General features: G+C 41.7%; 1 protein-coding gene across 3 annotated transcripts in view; it reads right to left on the bottom strand.

Annotated features, from left to right (window-relative positions):
- Window positions 1–22,282, bottom strand: part of SAMHD1 (SAM and HD domain containing deoxynucleoside triphosphate triphosphohydrolase 1) — a 65,593-nt gene that overhangs the window by 41,396 nt on the left and 1,915 nt on the right. For 2 of the 3 annotated variants that reach the window (XM_048819795.2, XM_048819794.2), the window contains exons 2-5: window positions 19,974–20,040; window positions 3,174–3,246; window positions 1,901–2,061; window positions 530–645 (exon numbers count right to left, since the gene is read on the bottom strand). In XM_048819795.2, the coding sequence (XP_048675752.1) occupies window positions 530–645; window positions 1,901–2,061; window positions 3,174–3,246; window positions 19,974–20,040 (417 nt within the window). The remainder of the gene's footprint in view (window positions 1–529; window positions 646–1,900; window positions 2,062–3,173; window positions 3,247–19,973; window positions 20,041–22,282) is intronic. The other variant, XM_075118849.1, reaches the window with a different exon arrangement.

Here is a 22,282-nt window from a genome sequence, read left to right on the forward strand (position 1 = left end):
CCTTCTGTCCAAGTGGAAATCGAAGATCCTAGCACACTTTCCAAGAAGTGTCAGGAAAACTGCAGTGTTCTGGCTACTAACTCTTGAAAAACATTTCCAGCTGAGAACCAAGAGACAAAATGTTGATGTGGAATGATGTTCCCTGCTCTTTTTTTTCACCTGTTTAAGCTTTCTTTGTTTTCCGTTCCTACTTGGAGTCTCTGTTTACTGCTTAAATGCAAATTAAGGCAAGCACACATTCCTTTGTTTAGGACAGACCTATTTGCCAACTTCTGCTTGGGGAGGGATGTGGGGTTTGGAACATGTCTTAATAACATCATACAGGTGAATCTTATAACTTCACATACCGCATTGCCACACATTTTATCAGGACAATACTGAGAAGCAAATTATGAGTTTTTAAATCATACCCACATACCTTGTACGAAGATTATTACAATAGCATGTAGGGGGGTGAATACATGGGTGCATTCCGTCACATCCAGCAACCTTTTAAGCTACCAAACAACTGTTCTAAAGAGCTGCTTACCCAAATCGTGACAAAGTCCAGCAATCTGAACACAGAGAATATCTCGCTGGTTTATTTCCAACTCTGGCTGTCTTTCGTGTAATGCCTGGACCAGACATCCTGCCAGATAGCCTACCCTGTTCCAGGCAGAAAATATGAGAAAGTTAATAATTTGAGGTTTAGTAAACAAACAAGAGAAATTGCCAATTCAATTCTGCCTTGGCTATTGCAAACCATAGCTCTAGTGCAGTAGAGAGCAGCAACAGATGCTCAAAACCTAAACTTCAGTCCAGTTATGGAAGCTAGCTACTTTCTTTTTTAAAACCTACACCATCGGGAAAAAATATATATTTGAAGGAAACAAGCAACAGATTTCACATCCAAGGAGTCCTCTCCTCAAGAATTCCATCCCAACCTCATAAGAATACACTTTGATTACAGTATTCTCCCCTCTTCCCACTCTAGTCAGTCAAAATTGCTGCTACCAAAGTCATCTTCCTCTTGTAACTCCAACACAAACCCTTTCAATGACTTCCTTCACCTACCACATAGTCAAAGTCCTTATCCTCATTTTCCACGTCCCTGCACAAGCTTGCTCTTGCTTGGATCTCTGTCCTTATTTCCTTCAACTTCTCCAACCTCCAGAGACATTGGAATGGTCTACACTAGTCCATCCAATGCAGCACCATGACGGTGGCCCGTAACCAGATGTCTCAGAGGATGCAAAAAAAAAAAATCACTGTGGACAACTAGGCAATAACCTGATTATGGAAGTTCCTTCCTAACATAATCAGTTATTGATTGGCTTACGCCCTGGAGCACGAGTTTATATCCCTTATTTTGAATCCTATTTTATGCAACTGTAGATGTTCTCATTATCCACAAGAATACCTAACCATTTTTTAATTCTTCTGGCCTCTTGGCCCTAATTATATATTGCGGCAATGGGTTTCATAGGTTAATTATGCATTATATAAGAATATTTCTTTTTATCAACTTTACATTTGTCATTCAATCTCATTGAATGACCCCTTATTCTTGTTATGAAAAAAGGGAAGGATTAATGCATGATTTAACTTCTCTACACTATTAATTATTACCGCTATCAAATCCTCTCATCTCTAAACTGAGAAGTACCACCATCTTTTCACTCTCAGACAGAAGTTTCTCAAAGCCTTTTGTAATTTTTGTTGCCCACCTCTGGAAACAAACCTTAAGTAACAATTCATACAGTGGTGTCCTCATTGTCTAAAATGCTAGTTTTAAGTTTCAACTAGACACAATACACCAGCCCAGCCCTACAGTCACTCCAGACTGGTGGAAAGGAAGATAACCTTGGCAGAGAAATCAAAATGGAGGAGAAGATTTGTATGCATGAGAATATTGCCTTACCCCAAGGAATGTTCAAAGCGGTTGTGCGATGCTCCTGGGAAAACATAGTAAGTGCCTCCCAGCTGTTTTATATATCGCAGGCGTTGAAACTGAGGTGTGTCAATGATTCGAACGAGGAGAGGATGTATTTCAATATGGCCATGAATAGGATCATTAAAAACCTGGAAAATTTCAAACACCATTGAAACTAAGGTTTAAAAATATGACCTACAAAAGGGAAAAGGCTTGACTTTCTATGATAAAGGAAGTTTGAAAAGTTGTCAATTTTTTTTTTTTAAAACTTTAAAATTCAGTTCTCGTCTATCCTGGAAAATGCCATAGTACTGGAGAATAGTGAAGTTATGACATTAAAAGAGTTACAGCTAAATAACTGAGAGCATAAGGGATTGCCAGCCAGCCAGCTTACAACCTTGTTGACTCCTATTTAACTCAAATTCCTAACACATGGGAAAAAGGATGTATTTATTGTAGAGTCAATGTACCTACTGCGTCAATTAAAGTAAGAGCCCACAATACATTTCTGAGACAAGAGTCCACCAGCAACGCCAGGAAAGAGCAGACTTGGCATTGCTCGCTTTTAGAAACACAAACAGAGTTCAGAGGGTTAGGAAGGACAATAAGCAGGGAAAAATTATCCAGGCTTCCTTTCTACAACACAAAGCAACAAAAAAAGGCAACTCCAACTTGTTAAGTTTCTTGTAGGTCACCTTTAAGTAAAATTATACATTTTAGAAAAAATTTGGATAATGAACTACAAAAGATACAAATTTAAATACTTTATACATCTGGGCATTCATTCTGCCAAAGCACACGGTAAAGACTTAACTATGAATATTTAAGTAAAGCAGACTGAGGCAACAAAAATTATTACTATCTAATTTCAGTAGCTCTGTACAACCACCTTTTCAATATTAATGCTCTTTCTCTAGATGTGCCTTCTATGATAATATTAAATGGGGACCTGCAGATGCAAGAAGCTATTTCACCTACTGGAAAGGACGGAGCTGCACAACCCCATTGCAAGTACAGAAACATGCCCAGAAACGTTAGGCAGAGCTGCTATTTTTATCTTCCTTTTCCTACTTTTATATCACTTAAATATCATTATTCCAACACCACATTTACCTTAGATTCTTTATGTAAATACACTTAAAAGAATTACTTACATGACACTGGAGGGAGGGGGAAAAAAACCTGAGTCTCATTTTCAAAGTAGGTATAAAATCCTGAGAGTTAGGATCCTGATTCCAGATCAACATGACATTATACTTACCTTCATTATATCACCATGATTTTTTTCTAATTTTTGCAGGCAAACAAGCAATTTCACTCTCAAGTCCAAGGGCCTGGAAATATCAAGAAGATCTGAAAATTATTATAAAGTGAAAAGCAAAATAACACTAATTTAACCATTTATGAAGCTGTTTATATAAATTCATGTTTTTTTACCTCATTTGCTGTAGTAATACGAAATAGCAATATACACTTCTATTATGGCTTTCAGGAAAGGAATTTAAACAGTTTTAAAAACATTCATTTATAAAACCTAGCACCTCACTGAGGTTAAGATAGGCAAGGGGAAAAAAAAATCACATGTATACCCATAAAAAAATTGTTTGCAAACAGTGAAGATTGCTAAATCCACTTGTTCTACAACTCAAAACCATAAACGCAAGGAAAATGAAGGTTACTTACCTATAAACAGAGTTCTTCGAGATGAGCCTCTTCACATTCACTTCTGGGATCACGGCGCCAATGCCATGAGCTTCCAGAACCTTCTCAAAAGCAGTCACCATCGGGGGCCCACTCACCCCCTCCTGCTCCCTCACATACTGAAAGGTTCTGAGTGTACAAAAGCGGGAGTGGCCCCAACCACCAGCCAGTTCCTTCCACTAATTCGGGAATTCTGAAGAAGTAGGGAAGGTGGGCAGGGACTGTGAAAAGGCAGAGGCTCATCTCAAAAAACTGTGTTTACAGAGTATGCAACCTTCATGTCTCCAAGTGGCCTGTGTATATTCCCACTTGTGTGAATTTAACAAGTAGTACAACCCACAGGAAGGTGGGCTGAAGAGTTTTAGGTAAAAAGCACAGCAAAACTATCAAAGAAAAATCAGCTCTGGATGCCAGGTCAAGAGTGAATAGAAGTGACTGATCTTGCTCTCCCAAAAGAAATCTTAATGAAGGAAAATTTTTGCCAAAACACACACATATCTGCAGTATCAGTCATACAACAGGATGTGATGAAGACAACATGACATGAATGTTGCCTTTGTCCTAGATGAGGACTGACAATTCCAGGAATATAAAACCCTGTCAGGTCATAGTAACTGTGATTGACATAGTGTGATAAATGGACAACCTTTGGACCTTGATGGACTGGCTCCCCGGTTAAGCTCCATTTCTCCAAGTGATGGGGGAAACCTGTAGAGAAGCTCTGAATATGCAAAAAAGTATGATACCTGTTCTTCCTGAACGTAAAGGAGGCCCAGGAACAGACAGACATTCTAGAGGTCTAAAAGATATGGAAATCTCAGACACTTTAGACTGTTGGGACAGAGATGTGAGCAGGACCACTTGTTCAGTAAAAATGCAACTTGAAGGAGATAGTTACTGAGATACATGCCTAATAGCTAAGCTATCAAGAATGGCATCTTCATTTAAACAGTCTAAAACAACAGCAGAGGACTTTATCAGGTCCACTGCCCAGGTGAGAGATCTCTTTCAAGACACAGCAGGTTTGACTGATCACAAACTCTTGTTTTTCTGTTAGACTTCAGCATAACAATCAAGAAACCAAGCAATCTAGAGTCAAGGTGTTGACCAGAGAAACAATGAACCTGGGTGAAGACTCCTGCCTTATCTCACAGGCAGTAGACCCAGCTGTTTGGAAAGCAAGACTTTATGGATATTAATAGCAAACACCATGATACTGATGACAGAATTGCCCATCTCAAATCATAGCAAATGACATCAACTTGGTACCAGTTGGACCAATATTCAAAAAACCTCGTAACAAGTTCCTGCTCTTGGTGTAGGAAAGGAGTGCAATATTGATGTTACAACTTGCTTGTCTTTAGATCAGAACCATACACAAGCAGAGTGCCTCAAACCTTTTCCCAGGGATATTTACCCCACTTGTAGAACAAGAGAATATAAAATGGATCCCTTGCACTTATACTATTGAGTGAAAAACTCCCTTCAAATATGCTATCAATACATCATCTTTCCTTGGTAGATGAGATATTGGAGACATCCAATGATGACACTGAACTGTATGAACAGGAAATTTCCTGGATACAACTGACTAGAGCAGAGGTTCTCAAACTTCATTGCACTGCGACCCACTTCCGAGAACAAAAATTACTACCCAACCCCAGGAGAAGGGACCGAGACCAAAGAGGCCTCACGTCTTCCAAATAGTAGGAAAGTAGCCATTTATGCAAATTATTAGGGAAGAACATTGTGGACACTCTATTGAGGTTCATGTCTACACACGAAGAGACACCCAACCATTCAGAGAGAATAATTATGACAGCTAGGAATTTAATGGAACACCTGCTGCCATAGAAAGACCAAGGGGTAAGGTACAGTTTAGTTTTATTGAGAGAGGCCAGCTTTGACTCCACAGGTATGTGTAAAGAGACATACATGACTAAGGCACAGAAGGGGACTCCTACACCTCTGAAAATTAGAAACGGTTCCATCTCTGGAACCCAGAGCCAAATACAATGAACCTCACTGTCCAGATTATATGATAGGTAGCAAATCTCATTCACATTGTGGCCAGGAAGCAAACCTCATACACCATTAAGTGTAGATGATGCTGTCTCAATCATTAGGAGCAACTGTTCCTACCAAGATGAGAGAAATCAGAAGTATGTGTACTGAGACCTTATGAGATGCTGGGCCAAATGCTCCACTGAACTCATGTGGTCCTTGGTTCCAAGGAAGGCTTAATAAAGCGAAGGATGAGTGCCGCTCTGTGTTTCTACTACACATAAAAGGGCCTACCAAAGACACTACCCAACCCCAGACACTTTGTCTTCCATAGTGGAGCCAGAATTACACCCGGAAAGTCTCCTTCCTGGCTTAGGACCACAAACTAATTATAACTGAAGGTGGGTAACCCAGAGTCCAATAATATGCTAACAAAATTTCCTCCTACGAGAGATCAGAGGCACAGATCCATCAGCATGTTAATGATGTCTGATTCAAGGAATATCAAAGTGGTTCTCATAGCCTGTCATATCAAGCTCTAAATCTGAAATAGGACATACAGACTTTGTATCTTCTCTGCAATGCACCCTTTTAATTCTCTGAAGGATTCCAGGTATCCTGTTGTCTTTGCATTCAAGGGTTAGAGAGATTGTAGACTATAGGCGGTCCTTATTGGAGCATCAGATGGAACTTGTGACACCATATCTCCTACAGAGGCTGTGTAGCAAAGAAGTCTTCAGATCCATGAATTTCAAAATCAACAGAACTGAGATGGGTATAGTACCCTCCCATCCCATGAGAGCTTCTGATCCTGGCATCAGTTCTAAGCCTGTCAGATTCTTATAAATCCAGTCCAGGGCAGCTGAATGAGCCCTTAGAGATGGGCTGGGAGCCCAAGAGAACCTCAACAGTTCATATGCACTGTCACGTTGCCTGGAGTGGCTCACAACTGTGAGTGCCTATCTCAGGGCAGACTGTCAGAAAACAAGGGGAGACATCCCAAACAGCTGGTATATTCTATCATTAGATTTCACCATGCCAGTAACAAATGTGAACTCCTGGATCACTGTACCAGTCTTATCATGGAGTCACAGACAGTCCCCTTAGACCCCCCAGCCTATCTTGCCACCCAGACAAATTGAACTTTGTGATAAATGGTTATTAAAACCAAAAATCACATTACATTAGGTTGCTCCCAATCCCAAAGGGTCACTTACCCCAGATCATTTGGTACTCTTGATCTCAAACCAAAGACAATGCTGGCAGCCAATTCTCTAGTAAAAACTAACTAAATATTTATTAGCTAAGAAAAGTAATGAGTTATTGAGAGATTAAAGCAGGTAAAATACATTAAAGGGTGAGTCAAAGTTCATAAATCTAAAGTGACAGCAGAGATGTAGTGATCTGCCAGTTTCCCAAAAGTTTTTTCACAGTTATCCAGAATAACGCTTGGGATCTTTGTCTTCTTATTAAATTATTCTACCCTTATCAGTTAAGTTCCAGAATTGGGCTCTATTCTCCTGAGAGAATGGGTCTTTGAAGTCCAACAACGTAGCAAAATACTATTTCACCAATTATGTGAATAGGATCTAGTGGTTAGCAATTCTGAATTGGAGCTTGTCATGGAGAAAACTTTTCTCCCTATGAGGTCGAGGCATTTAGCACCTTGTCCAAAGGTGCTGTTTGGGGTGTTGCAGCCTGCATCTCTCAGTAGCTGCTTGCACCACCACCGAGTTAGGTGTTGGGTGTGAACAAAAACTCTACTCCTACAGGTGGATCAAAATAGCACTTCTCAGCCTTTTTTGGGGTGGGACTGCAGGAGGCGGGAATGTTCCGTATTACCCATAACTGGGTCTATAATAGCCTTGTTGACCAGAACCCAAGGATTGCAATGAACTATAACGGTTCAAGTTGAGATTCTTGAACCTCTTCGAGCTGGATCAGGAGCTTGGACATCACTGTTTGCAAGAGCGCCTCATATTACCTGTGATAGTCAGGTGGAGACAAAGATGGGGTGACCATCTCATTCAAGAAAGACAATAAAATAGCTGCTAGATCTGTCTTAACCACTGGATCCAGCTCCACTTCCTCTTCCTCACAGTCCAAGAGAGGTGGTTGGTGTTGGCTAGGAGAGGGTAGATAAGGTGCACAGATGGAACCGGGGTGCCAAGAGTAAGGGTCCCAGGACCCCAGTAATGCCAGTCCAATGGGTCAACTGGTTGGGGTGTAACCCATGACATTGGGAACACTCATCCCTTAGAGAATCATATCTGGGTGGAGAACAGAACCTCAAGCTTCCGTCCAGACTCAGTTCCCAATGTAGGGTTGAAGTCTCATCTGAGTCCTCCAATTTACCATATGAGAAGGTTGGTTCTTGGTCAACCAGCTGAACCACTGGTATCAATGGATGGGTACTCAGGTTTGCAGATGGAAGAAGAGAGTAGACTCATGTCCTCAAGGTGGTATCTTTTTCTGATGTAACAATGTCTCTCTCTAAAGTCAGACTTGAAATGAGATTGAAGACAAAGGAAAGCAAAGATGTCTTCTGGGAAGATGTAAGTCTCAGACTGCTCTAGAGTGCAGGATGAACCAGTGGTGCTTCCCTGGTCAGAGTAGATGTCTGATCCCTTTGGGGACATGCTGGTACCAGTGCAGAGTCTGAACTGCATGTTGAATTTAACAGTGGTGGATGTCTAAAAGACATTCTTTTCCACAACTGGTGTTGGAAGTTTTTCCCAAACAGCCGCTCCACCTCCACCATGAGAGCAACTTTTCACCCTTTGCCTCTCAAATATTATGCAAGACACAAGCAGCTATAGCCATTGGGATATTTTTCTCACTGAAATCTAATTGTGAGTAAACACTCATTCTGAACCTGCTGAGCCGGTAGCGAAATCCTTTCTTAGTACTGTTGAGGTGGCCAGTGTATGGCTTCATGAGCCAGATCACGATCGGCATTTCAACATTGGCAGATTACCATTTGCAGGAAAAACCTGTCTGTCTCTGCTTGCAGCTTTCTGAACAGTCCTCTGTTCTTAAAAACCCGAGCATCATTCATCTTCCTTGACCAGCCCCCACTGGTAACAGTGAAGCTCCCCCAGTGATCCATTAGCACTTGCATAACCATTGAAAAGCAGCCCTTTTCCTATTGATGGACTTTGTGGCAAGGTGGGCTGGGGACTGAATACAGATATGTGTGCCATCTATCACCCTATCACAGTACAGAAGCCCCATAGCGGCAGATCTATCTACGATGTCCTGCACATTGCTGAGAGTCAGAGTCCTGCATAGCAGATGATTAGTACACTATACACTTGCATGAAATAGCCCCCACTGTGGATTTTCCAATACCAATGATTTCCCATTGACCTATGGCAATTCAGCATTATACCACTTGATTCTCAGCAGACAATGCAGCTCTCATTCTGGTGCCATGCACTGGAGGGCTGGCGCAAGTTCTGTACACAGATTCAGCAACATGACCTTTCATATTTGAAAGTTCTGCAACCACCACTCGTCATCCCAAACATGCATTACAATGCAATCCACCAGTCAGTACTCATTTCTCAGGCCCAAAAGTGGTGGTCCACCATCTGTAGCTCCTCTGCGAATGCAAACAATGGGAATTGTTCTTCACTGTGGCCCTTAACAACATGTGCTTAAGAAATTGTCATGTCTGTTGTTGGGGTACTTCCTGTGGTTCTGAAAACATCAGAGGATCATGCATTTTGTGTTTGCAATGTTCGTGACAACAGTGCAGAGCTGTGTGAGCTCCATGTTTCTGCCACAGATAAATGACAAGCACCACACAGGTTTGTGGGATTTTTTTAAAAAAATGAAAGCTATGAGAATAGGGATGGCATTATGTATTAGATAGTTGCATGATGAGAACTTGACCCCTAGCTCCCACAGTGACTCATTTCTACTCCACAACAGATTGTGAAAATCTCTCAAAAGGCACTGCACCGACAGGTGGTGCATAGTACACTGGAATATCTATCCATGATGCACTGCACTTTGCATACTTACCAGGAGTGCTTGTTGATGCAAAGTGCTGATGTAAGTGGCCAAGCACGCACGTGCCTGAGCTACATGTTAACTGTGTGGTTGATGCAACTTTCAGTGGCACAAGCCCCAAGTTTGCACTGTTGACATGACCTAAACAAGTTCTTCTGCCCCTACCCACAGGGAACACATCCCAGAGCGGGAGTAGCCACAGGACATAGTACAGGAGACAATTCTCGCAGCAATCTACATTCATTTCATTTCTAATGAGTCAGTATTCAATCTCAAAATATACATTTTTAACAAAGCTAAAGTCAGGGTGGGTGAAGCCGAAGAGAAAAACCTCTAACCTAGAGAAGGATCCAGAACCGAAGAAAAAATAGTTGCCATTCAAACTTTACCTGTGTACGTGATGAACAGCTATACTATGGCAGATACAAACAGATGTGCCCAGTGGAGGACAATCCAATCGACATCACACATACAGTACAATTTGAATTGGAAAAAAAAACTTTGTTAATGCAGAGTTAAGGTTGCCTGGTAATAGCTCCAGAATATGGAGGTCAGCAAAACCTCAGATTTCTGAAAAACCAGGAAATAGTGTTAAGGTAAATACCCACGCAACTTTAATCTGACCCCTTGGAACTGGCAATTATCTGCATGCGTTCCAACTGCATTCACCGTGTTTGGTGTAGCTGTACTGAATGGTGGAGGAATTAGTTGCAGCAGCTTGGAAGAACTGTGATTGTGATATGAGATCTGGGTCTGAGTCCCTCTCATTTGTCTTACCAAAGGAAAGAGTTCCATATGTACCTTGGGGTTCCAGTCTGCTTCTTTTCAATACAGAATTGTGTAGATTGTATCAGTAGCAGGGCACTGGGGTCTTCTTGCCATGGGTATTGTCAGTCACGAGGTGGGATAGAAGAGCAGTCTGTGGATTTAGCGATAGGGGAGGGAAAGTATCGGTTTTGCGCCCAGGATACTGCTCGAGTGAAGGGGTTCTAAAACGGTACGAAGGAGCTATTAAATTTTAGAAGTGTGGTATTCTGTTGGGGAAAGAGGCTCAGTGTTTGAGCATAAGGCAAGAGTAGTTGATGCCTGTCCATTACAGTGAAAAGACAGAGTGAAAGTACATGTATGATGGCTGTTTTGGAGCATCACTCAAAGAGGTTAGAATTAAGGTTGCCCAAGTGTTTACACATTAACTATATTTCCTGGTTTTCAGAAGTCTAAGTTTTGCTGAATTTTATGTTTTGGAAGTGCACAAGCCTTCACCAGATAACCTTACCTCTGCATTAACCAATTTTTTTGCCATTTGATTTCCTAGGGGCTTTCTTTTTAAAAAAAAAAAACAAAGAAAAATGTTTGTTGGAAGGAGTTAATGGTCATTTAGACAGTTGTAGGCCTCATGTAGGTTTGCAGCCAATATGCTACTGTGGCCAGGCAATAATCAAAAGACCTAGCTTTTATATAGTGATTTCCATCAGTAGATCTCAAATAACTTTACATCATTATCCTCATTTTACACCTAGGAAACTGAAGCACAGAGCCAAAATGGCTTGCCCAAGGTCACCCAGCTGGCCAGTGACAGAGCTAGGAATAGTTCCAGTCTGACTAGGCCACAGTTGTGATGTGATTCCTCAGTGCTCGTCCCCACTCCTCTATGCTTTTGATGCAGAGGAATGGTGATAATGGTCATACTTTGAAATGTTTCCAAAGTGTAGTTACTCACAGGGCTGGTGAGAGAAATCTAATCCATGGTCCATATAACATAGTTAGGGCCCTACCAAATTCACATCCATATTGGTCAATTTCATGATCATAGGATTTTAAAAATCGTAAATTTCATTATTTCAGCTAATTAAATCTGAAATTCCAGGGTGTTGTAATTGTAGGGGTCCTGACCCAAAAAGCAGTTGGGGGGAGGGGGAGTCACAAGGTTATTGTAAGGGGAGGGGATTGCGGTACTGCTAACCTTACTTCTGCGTTGCTGCTGGCTGCGGCACTGCCTTCTGTGGGCAGCCGGCTGCTGGCTGGGAGCCCAGCTCTGAAGGCAGAGCCACTGCCAGTGGAAGCACAGAAGTAAGGATGACCTGGTATGGTATTGCCACCCTTACTTCTGCACTGCAGTTTGCGGAGCGCTGCCTTCAGAGCTGGGTGCCCGGCCAACAGCCGCTGCTCTCTAGCCACCCAGCTCTGAAGGCAGCACAGAAATAAGGGTGGCAACACTGCAACCCCCCTAAAATAACATTGCCACCCCTCTGAAACTCCCTTTTGGGTCAAGGCCCCCAGTTTGATGTCTCCCCTATGAAATCTGTATGGTATAGGGTAAAAGCACACAACGCACCAGACTTCACGAGGAACCACATTTCACAGTCCGTGACTCATTTTTCGCGGCCATGAATTTGGTAGGGCCCTAACCATAGTTGTCACAGTAACTTTACACCTGAGAGATAACTGGTGTTTCTCTTACTCTCCACCTCTGCCCCACAACACGTAGGCCAGTGGCTCTCAACCTTTCCAGACTACTATGCCACTTTCAGGAGTCTGATTTGTCTTGCAAACCCCCAAGCTACACCTCACTTAAAAACAACTTGCTTACAAAATCAGACGTAAAATACAAAAGTGTCACAGAACACTATTATTGAAAAACTGCTTACTTATTTTTGCCATATAATTATAAAATCAATTGACTGGAATATAAATATTGTACTTACATTTCAGTGTACAGAGCAGTATAAACAAGTCACTGTCTATATGAAATTTTAGTTTGTACTGACTTTGCTAGTGCTTTTTCTGTAGCCTGTTGTAAAATTAGGCAAATCTCTAGATGAGTTGATGTATCCCCTGGAACACCTCTGAGTACCCCCAGGGGTGCACATACCCTGGGTTGAGAACCAGTGATGTAGGCCCCCCCACTCCAACATTTAAGCTCCCCCACCCCTTCCCATCAAACCATTAGTTTGTAAGAAGCTGCTCCTTGCCGTCTCCTGCCCTATGCTGCTCTATACACATCACAGGCAACAGCTTACTGGAGGGCCGCACTCTTCCTTACTTATGTAGCTCAAGCTGGGCCCTTCATTCCTGCTACCTAGCTCCAGTCGGGACTCCTTCCCCTGGTTCAGCCAGGCTTCCACAGCCATGTCTCAGGTCCACACAGCCAGCCCCTCCTCCAAACTGGGTCCTTCCCCCGCACTCTGGCAAGCCCCTCTTTCCCCACACAGGGGTGAGATGTATCCTAACTATTCATTTTCTGGAATTCATGTTTTTAAATGTACATTACCTTTAGTTCCCCAACCACAGATCCCAGCTCCTATGGAGGAGGAGGGGAAGGAGCTCAGACACCTCAAGAGAAGCAGGGTCCCCCAAATTCCAGAACACAAAGCAAGAAGGGAGATTGACTCAGACCCCTGAACAGAGTGTAGGGCTTCCCAAGACCGCAGCAAATACAGGGAAGGGAAGAATTCACCGCTGACAGGTCCCGCTATCCTTAAGTCCCCATCTTCTTCTGCTACCCCTCGCATTCTCTGACCCTTTCAGTCTTGTTCCCTCCTTCTCCCCCAGTTCCTATCTCCTTTATTCTTACCCAAGCCCTGCAACCCTTCTTCCTTTCCCTGTCACCAATTCCCATTTATCCCTGTTGAAATAATTTTCATAAGTTTATTAATGTTTATCAGTAGTTTCCACACCAGTACTTCTTTATTAGTTCATTGGTCACTTGGTGATGGTTACAACCAAAATATCAATTTAAGAATATACACTATTTTATTCTATATCCTAGCAACAATATAAGCATTGTCCAACATACCTACAACAGGGTCAGGCCTGGGAAGTACATTCCCATCATTGTGTAACTCCAGATGTGTAAGGAAAACTTTGACAAAGAAACCCCTAGAAAACCTTGCTTTTTATACACTATAACACACAAGTGATGTCATTGGCTAAGGTCCAATAACCAAAAGACGGATGAGGCAGTTTAGGGCTACACTCTGCTCTCTTCAAGGTTTTTTTCCTTTTCTCACTTTGCTATATTTTTCCCTAGCCACTGAACTAAGCATTTATTTCTAAGCAAACTTATATAATAAATTATTTAGTGCACCTGGTACCCAGTTAACTATATTTCTTTTATTTCTATTGCTTAGCCCAAACCTTAACTAAGATAATGCTGGTATTTAAAAGGGCACTACAAATTTATAACAAACTTTCTCATGAGCTGCACAGGGCTTCAGCTTCCTCGACAATGGGATGCCGTTCCAGGAAGAAGAATTGCTGAGAACACATGGGGTTCCACCTACCAAGGAAGGGGAAGAGAATCTTCAGATACAGACTGGCTAACCTAGTGAGGTGGGCTTTAAAGTAGGTTTGATATAGGATAGCAGATAAAAGCCCACAGGGAAGTCCAGAACATGGACACGTAGGTGAAGGATGGAATCTGGGGGGGGCGGAGGGGAGGGCGCGGCGGAATACATAGCAGGGGCAAAGAAGAGTCAAAAGGAATAGAAGGGAAATCTAATGAACATCTAAGATGTCTGTATACTGATACAAAAAGTATGGGGAATAAACGAACTAGAAATATTAGTGAATACTCAAAATTATAACATAAGTGCCATCACAGAAACTTATGGGGGAAATAATTCACTTGACTGGAATATTGGTATAGAAGAGTACAGCTTGTTCAGGAAGGACAGGCAGGGAAAAGGGGAGGAGGTGTTGCCTTATACATCAGAGATGTATACACTTGCACTGAGGTGGAGATAGTGAGAGGCAGACCTGTTGAAAGCCTTGGGGTAAAGATAAAAGGAAAAACAAGGGCAATGTCATGACATGAGTAACCTACAACTGCTAGAAACCTGGTATAATGATCTCAGCACTAGTCTGATCTCTACTTGTGACCAAAGAAAGGTTTCTGGAATCTCTCAACTTTAAGAAAAGCTGGGTTGTTTTTTTTCAGGTGCTGTATCTGAGGAGCCCCGTGGTGAATGGCCCTAAATCTGAATCGCTAAAACAGAATTCCGTGCCCCTAGGAGAGGCACCAAGTTGCAAGGAAATCTGCGGGCTTGTCTACACTTAAAACCCTTCAGCACTGCAGCTGCACTGCTGTAGCTCTTCAGTGAGGAGACTACCTTCAGAACCCTTCCCATTAGCACAGGCAGTGTCTACACTGAAGCACTACAGTGGTGCAACTGTGCTGCTGTAGTGTCTTAAGTGTAGACAAGCCCTTAGAAGGATCAAGCTTTAAAGAGAAAGTTAGTCTTAATCTAACTATAGCAAAGCTATAATAATGGATTAAAGAAGAGTTTTGAACAATGCAAAAAAGTACACTGACACCATCTTAGAGAGAGTAATTCTGCTTAGACAATAGTGTCATTGAGAAGGACCTCGGGGGTTATACAGGACAACAGAATGCAAAGGAGTTATCCAACACTATCTTTTAAAACGCACTGTATAAACTCAGACTATCCTGAGTGAAACAGGCAACAATTAACATGCTGTATCCAGGAGTGGCTCGAGGTGTAGTATGTTCAGTTTGATGCATGTCAAAAATGACATGAAAATTCAGGGAACAATAAAATTGACTGGAAAAATAAGCCTATATGAGAAAAAGCTGAATTGGGCATGGTTAATCTGGAGAAAATAGAAGTGACAAGACACATGATAACTAACTATCAACAGAAAGGGCAGCTATAAAGAGGACAGGAACTAAAGAATCTGATTTGTAAATGAGACCTAAGATAACTTTTCTTTGCTTTAGGTTTAAGCCCACAAATGTTAAGTAATATTTAAGAAAGCTTGTCTCATGTCACCAAGCGTACCAAGGAAAGTAGTGTAGTTACCACAAGAAATACCCAAAGCTGAGACTTTATTCTTGTCAGGGATAGTTCAGGATCCCATCACAATGCACAGGGAGGACTAAAATATCTACCCAACAATCCCCATCGAGCTCCAATGATTCCCATCAGGCTCAGTCACCTGATACAGAAATTAATATTCTAGTTCAGTGAGCAAAGTCAGAAGTGCCAGACATCTACTTCGGAACATAAAATCAGGCACAGAGATAAAGTTACGATGTCAACAAATTAATGGCTCCTTGATAGGGATGATCAAAGACGCTGAAGGTTTCAAACCTATTATTTTATCAACTGAGATTTGCCAGTTGTTATAGAACCTTCAGGTCCAATATTCTGTCTCAGAGGACCTTGTGCTGAAGAGGAGACAAAGGGTGGGGCAGGATACCCTTTGGCATTCCTTTACAAACAGTTTTCCTCCATTTATTCAAAAATACTGAACATGTAAGCCAGCTGGCGGAGAACCACACGGCAATTCTGTGGGTTCATTCTATACCCTACAATAGTTAAATATAACTATTCACAAGCCCTGTCCACAGTAGCGCAAAAAAAAATGTGTTAGATAAAAACATGTTCAAAACAACAACTCACTAACAAAGTTCTGGCAGAGCTGAGCATGAGGACTATGTTCAGACATGGCTGTTCTTACACTGTTGTAACTGGATTTTATGCTACAGTGTGAACAGGAATTTCCCCTTCTCACAGTATACATGCAGTATAGGCTAGCCTCTCCTGCAAGTAATCTAAGCAAGGACAACCTGCATCTCAAGTGAATTTAAAAATAATCACATTTTTAAAAAATTATAGGCTCCCTCCTTCCAAATCAAGCTGCTGATCTGACCTGACCCACATTCAAATATCCTAGAAATACTTCCTGGTCAGCAGAGACAGCCCAAGACTACAAATGAAAGCTGGTTTCTGAATCTGATTTTCTTGTAAATATCAATGAAAGGCAGCTGTACTTCTGCTGTACTACAGAAAAAGCATGCAGAACTAGTAACTTGCACCCTTCCCAAAGTGCAGCATGGGCACAACAGGGTGAGCAGAGCTGGAAGAAGAGTTCAGTGAAGTGATTGGCTCAGTGTCTTTAGTTACCCATTTCTTCTGCATGCCTGTGGAAACTGAAGATGGGGGCAGTTTTCAATTTTAGCCTCACACTGATATATTAATTGGTCCTTGTGCAATGAAGTACACATGGAAGGATGCTTTCCCACTCTTACCACCATTTAACAAGCTGCATGTCCCTTTAGAATCATAGGGTTACAAGGGACTTGCAAGAGCCAAGATGCTGGATTTGTTGGGTCTAAACCATCCAAAACAGATGGCTATCCAGCCTCTTTTGGAAAACCTCCAGGGAAGGAGATTCCCTAGAAAGGGAATGGAATATTGGCATCAGAAGGTTCTATGACAATGAGAGAGTCTGAAGAACGTGTTAATCCAGCTGCAGGAAACCACTGAAGAGGAGAGATAGGGAACAGAAGGGAAGAAATATGATAGCATCAGGGATGTCAAAGTGAACTGAGGAAGGAGAATGTGGTTTATTTCTCCCCCCCCACACACACACACCCCACCATTTGCTTGTTTTGTCTTTGAAAAAAAAAAAAAAAAAACACCTGAGAAATGTCAAAATTAGTCTTCCCTTGTTTTGTTGAATCATCTTGAAACATCTGAACCGTGTCTGTACTAGTCATAGCAGCTGAAACACACTAAATCTGAGAGCGGACATCAGCCATGTAGAGTATCTGGGGCTAAAGACCAGAGAGTTTATAACGTAAAAGCAAACAGAAAAAAAGCTTTCCTCCACCATTCAATACAGCTACCCCTGAAACAGTAAATGCAGCTGGAGGGCATGCACCTAATTACCACTGTGTGTTGCCAACCAAGGGGATGCAGAGTTACGGCTGCATGGGAACGTATTTCTTGATTTTCTCAAGTTTGACTTTTGCTGAATTTGACATTTTGGGAGGGCACAAGCTATCACCAGCCAACCTTAACTACAGTAATGTTGGTTTTCTTTTTTTTTTTACCAATTATTATAAATAAGGTGATGATGTGGCTAATCACCAAAAGCCAAAGTGAAAGTAGAATTTAAATCTGCTTTTAAGTCCTTTTACTAAGACTTGTTTCTGATAACAAAAGAAAACATGAGTCACAAAGTAGAAGCATAAGAACAATGTGCCCGAGCAGGAAAGGACTTCTTATAAAATGACCTAATATAGGATTCATTTCTCCTCGACACTGAATTGGAGACTGGTCTACACGCAGGTTTTGTACAGGTATAACTATCTGTTTAAGAATGTGATCTGTTGCACGGAAATACTTATACCATTACAAGCCATACTGTTGAGGCAGTTATACCAGTGCAAAGTGGCTTATATTGGTAGAGCCTATTCCCGTTCCCATATGAGATACAGGACTTGTCTACACAGTAAAGTTTACCCAGGTTTTTGTCATGTATTTTTACACAAAAAACTTGTGAGAAACACAGTGTTAAATTTCAAGTCAGGCACTCAAGTTCGGAAATGCCAGAATTAGGGTGCTAATGCAACCTAATTCACCTTTCTTGAACTACAGTACCATTATAATCACATGGTCACACACTACTTTTTCCACAGGACTCCTACCTCATTCCATGCAAAGAATGGAGGGTGTTCACTGGTAAGGCAGTTACATGCTACCCTGGAGACCTGGATTCTATCCCTGCCTTTGCCACAGAGTTCCTATGTGATGCTAATCAAGACCTCTTTTACAGGTGGTCACTCTGTACATTCATTTTCTGAAGGCCTTCCTCATTTCCGGGGTTTTCTCCTTGTTGTTCAGTGCATGGCTCCAGGCTAGATTTACTGCACACTATTCAAATCTTACTCTGAAGATAGAATTATTAATTTCCTCATGGACTTTTCTCCGGTGCTTAAATCACCATAGTATCTGAGACCTGCACAAATAGTCATTGATTTTCACAACACTCTGCTAAGGTGAAGAGTTGGTATTATCCCTCATTTTATAGATGGGGCACAGAGATTAAGGTCAAAAGTGTCCACTAATTTTGGGTGTGCAATTTGACATACCCAAGACCTGATTTTTCAGAGAACTAGGAATTAGTGTGTTCAACACCTAACTCCCAATGAATGCAGTTTCAGGTATGAGTGCTCAGCACTTCTGCAAATTGGACCCAAGGGTCTCAAATCAGGCACCAGAAGATGAGGCTCACACAGTTACTGAGCACCTGTGAACAGTCTGGTCTAAGCCACTTGCCCAGCACCACACAGGAACTCTGTGGCAGAGGCAGATAGAATCCCATTCTCCAGGGAAGCATTCAACTGACTAACTATGAGACCATCTCACTGCTGTAATTCTCAGCTTCATTCATTACACACCTTCCAACTTCAGTGAGAAATGAAATAGGAGTCTTACAGACAACAGCCTCCTTTACTGTACAAACCTGATTCATCCCTAGAACAGATCCTGCCTGTTCACTGAATGAGCAGGGATCCTGTGGAAAAAAAAATGTGTGATCATATAACTAAAACTCTCAAGTTGTAAAGTGCTTTGAGATCCTGGAATTACAAAGGTGTTATATTAATGCAAAGTAGCATCAGTGTATATCAAGGTGTTCAGATGCACAAACAACTTTAGTCAGTTTTGTATTTAATCTAGTGTTAAATTCTCATTTGTTTAATCAACACTGTCCACTAGCCACCTCATTTAAACATGCCTCCTAAAGTTTGCACCCTCTCCACTGAGCCATACACATGGAATATACCAGCATCCATAACAGTTGATAATATACATACAACTACAAGCTAATAACAAATTCTGTTCCAGTTATCTCCTTGTCATCTTTAACCTGTTCTTCTTGCAAATGTTTTTCACATCTCTTTTATAATAATTGCGATAGTTATACATTCTGCCACAGGGCACAATATTACCCCCAAATAACCCAACAGTCACAGAACAAAGCCAGCTGCACATAAAATGACATCCTCAATCAGTTTTTAGCTCTGTTTACCAATTGGCTTATATATCTCTTTTCAAATAATTACAACCCCTATTTTTAAATCAAGAAGTATTTTACAAAATGTACACACTTTTACACATCACTCCAAGCATATCAAGGTGTTTCATTTCTAACAAGCTGTCAGCCTTGACATGAATACCTGAATTACACAATAGCAAATAAGAGGTGAGCTAACCAAGACAAGATACTGAAATATCACACCACAGGAATCAAAGGACATTTGCAATGAATCACCTGATGACTTTTCTTCCCCAAGATGTAGTATTAAACCTTGGTTAGTTTCAGTGAAGATCAACACCAACAGATCTCTTTATACCACCGCCATCGGGTTTTTTTAAGGCATAAACAAAACTTAGGACAGTTAAACAAAGCCAATGATGAGAAATAAAGATCCCAGAGTTATTAAATGACCAAAATTTCTCAGACAGGAAATGGTCTCAAAAGTTCACTTAGCTCATGTTACTACATCAGTAAAAGTTGTTCTTACCCAACTCCTAGGTCTTTAAGTTCAGATTTAGTGAGGTAAGGCAGCACTGCCCCGGTGATTTGATTTTCTGAGGAGTTAAAGGAACAACTGTTACTTCTAGGCTTTCATGTAAGTATTTAAGCTTCTGGAATACTTTACAATGGAAGTATTTAAGCACTGCTGTCTAACATTTATTTTAATTTAGTTAAATAATCCACTTTATAATAGGATCCTCCTAAAATATCCAGATCTCATTTATGAACTACATGTAGGATGAGATTTCAGATCTTGACATTTGAAACTCAAGTGCCTCCACTTCAATTTTACTAAAGCTCTAAGTTCATGAGGGGGAAAAAAATCATATTCATATGCATTTAAGTGACAATGATAGTGTCCAGCCTTGGTCAAATCAAAACTCCAGATAAGGTCAAAATTGTAAGATTTGTAAAGTATTTTCTAACATCATTATTAGAGATTTTCTAAAAGTTCCCCATTTATAATGCAGCACACAATATCCTTTTCACCCTTTTGTTACTTTATTTTAAAAATTCACTTAGCAAAACATTTGGCCCTCAACTGTAGACAAAGCCTAAATTCAGGAGGCGGAGGGAGCAAGGGGGAAGGTGCTGGGGTCCACTGGCAGGCGGGAGGGCGAGCGCGTAGGGGAGCTGCCAGCCATGGACAAAGCAGGAGGCCAAACTACGTTATAGCGGAGCATTGCACAACTTTAAAGGAGCATGTTCCGTAATGGAGCAGGGACGTAAGATTGAAACAATGTTAAGCGAGAGGACGTTAAGTGGGGAGTTACTGTAGATGGTCCAGGCTGGGAAAAGTGGAGATCAATACAATGAGAGGCTTAATTATTACAAGATTAGATAAACTCTTCAACACTATGTTTAAGGATCACCATATAAAACCTAAAACAGAACAGTAAGAATAAAGCTATGAAGGGCCTTGAAAGTTAGGACAAGAAGCTTGACTTTAACATAATGGAAGAGTATTGTGTTTGCATGTTGATATAGCTGTGTTGGTTCCAGGCTGTCAGAGAGACAAGATGGGCGAGGTAATATTTTTTATGGGACCAAATTCTGTTAGCAAAAGAGACAAGCTTTTGGTAAGGGATTCAAAGAGGTTGATGTGATCAGAGCAACAAGCAGTGAAGGTGAAATCAGCACAAACATCAAGGGTTAGGCCTAGTCTGCACCCTAAGTTTGTACCAGTATAATGACATCAGTTGGGGGGGGTGATTTTTTTTATCGATTAATACTGGAACAACCTTTAGGGCTTTTCTACACTATCAAGTTTTGTTGACAAAACCTATATCGACACCCAAAAGTCGACAAAACAAAAATCGCCAAAGGGTGTTCACTCTTACACCCTCTGTCAACAGACCATGTCCACATTGGGGACACCATCATCGACAGGGTAAGCAATCCACCACGGGTATGTATCCCACGGCTGTTCCTCTGAAACCTGTTGTGGGAAGGAAGATCTGATCGCTGCACATCTTGGGATTCTCTCCAAGTTCTCCCACAGCCCCCTCAGCTGCGGAGAGCAGCAGCATGAGTAGCTCTGTGAGCTCTCTATGCTGAGGAATGGCAAAGCAGCACAGCAGTCTGTCCCCCTGCCCCTGCAGCAGCAGTCGTCCTGCTGCTGTGTTCCTAGTGCAGGGCGGAACAGGAGCATTCCAATGATTTCCTCCCCAAACAGAGCGGCACACAGATACTTCCCCTAGCTTTGAAAGGAGAGGGGCACATGCCTGCAGGGCAGCAGAGATCAAAACACTGAGCAATCAGGGCAGGTATTGTAGGATCCGATGAAGTGAGCTGTAGCTCACGAAAGCTTACGCTCTAATAAATTTGTTAGTCTCTAAGGTGCCACAAGTACTCTTTTTCTTTTTTGGTGGAAGACAGTTCTGTCCCCAAAACAATCAGCAGTGTCCACACTGGCTCTTTGTCAATGCTAAAGGGAGGGGAAAAGACAAAAAAGTCTCTCGTAGGGATAGAAGTTTTTTGTTGCCAAAACTGGGTGTCTTTTGTGACAAAAGTCCCATTGTAGTGCGTACGCTCTTGCTGTTTTGTTGCCAAAGGCAGTTTTTGGCGACAAAAATTGCCAGGGTAGACAAGCCCTTAGTGTGGACGCTGTTATAGTGGTATAACTTATTCATCTTCCTGTACCGGAACAACTATATTGGAATAAAATACTTTACCATTGATATATCTGTACCAAGACCGAGGGGGGGGACGGGGACGGACAAGCGGGGGGAAGGGAGTACAACTTTAACTATAAGAGTGAAGTTAAAGTGGTACAACTTCCTAGTGCAGACATTG

The sequence above is a fragment of the Caretta caretta genome, chromosome 13, assembly GCF_965140235.1.
Source record: "Caretta caretta isolate rCarCar2 chromosome 13, rCarCar1.hap1, whole genome shotgun sequence".
NCBI lineage: Eukaryota > Metazoa > Chordata > Testudines > Cheloniidae > Caretta > Caretta caretta.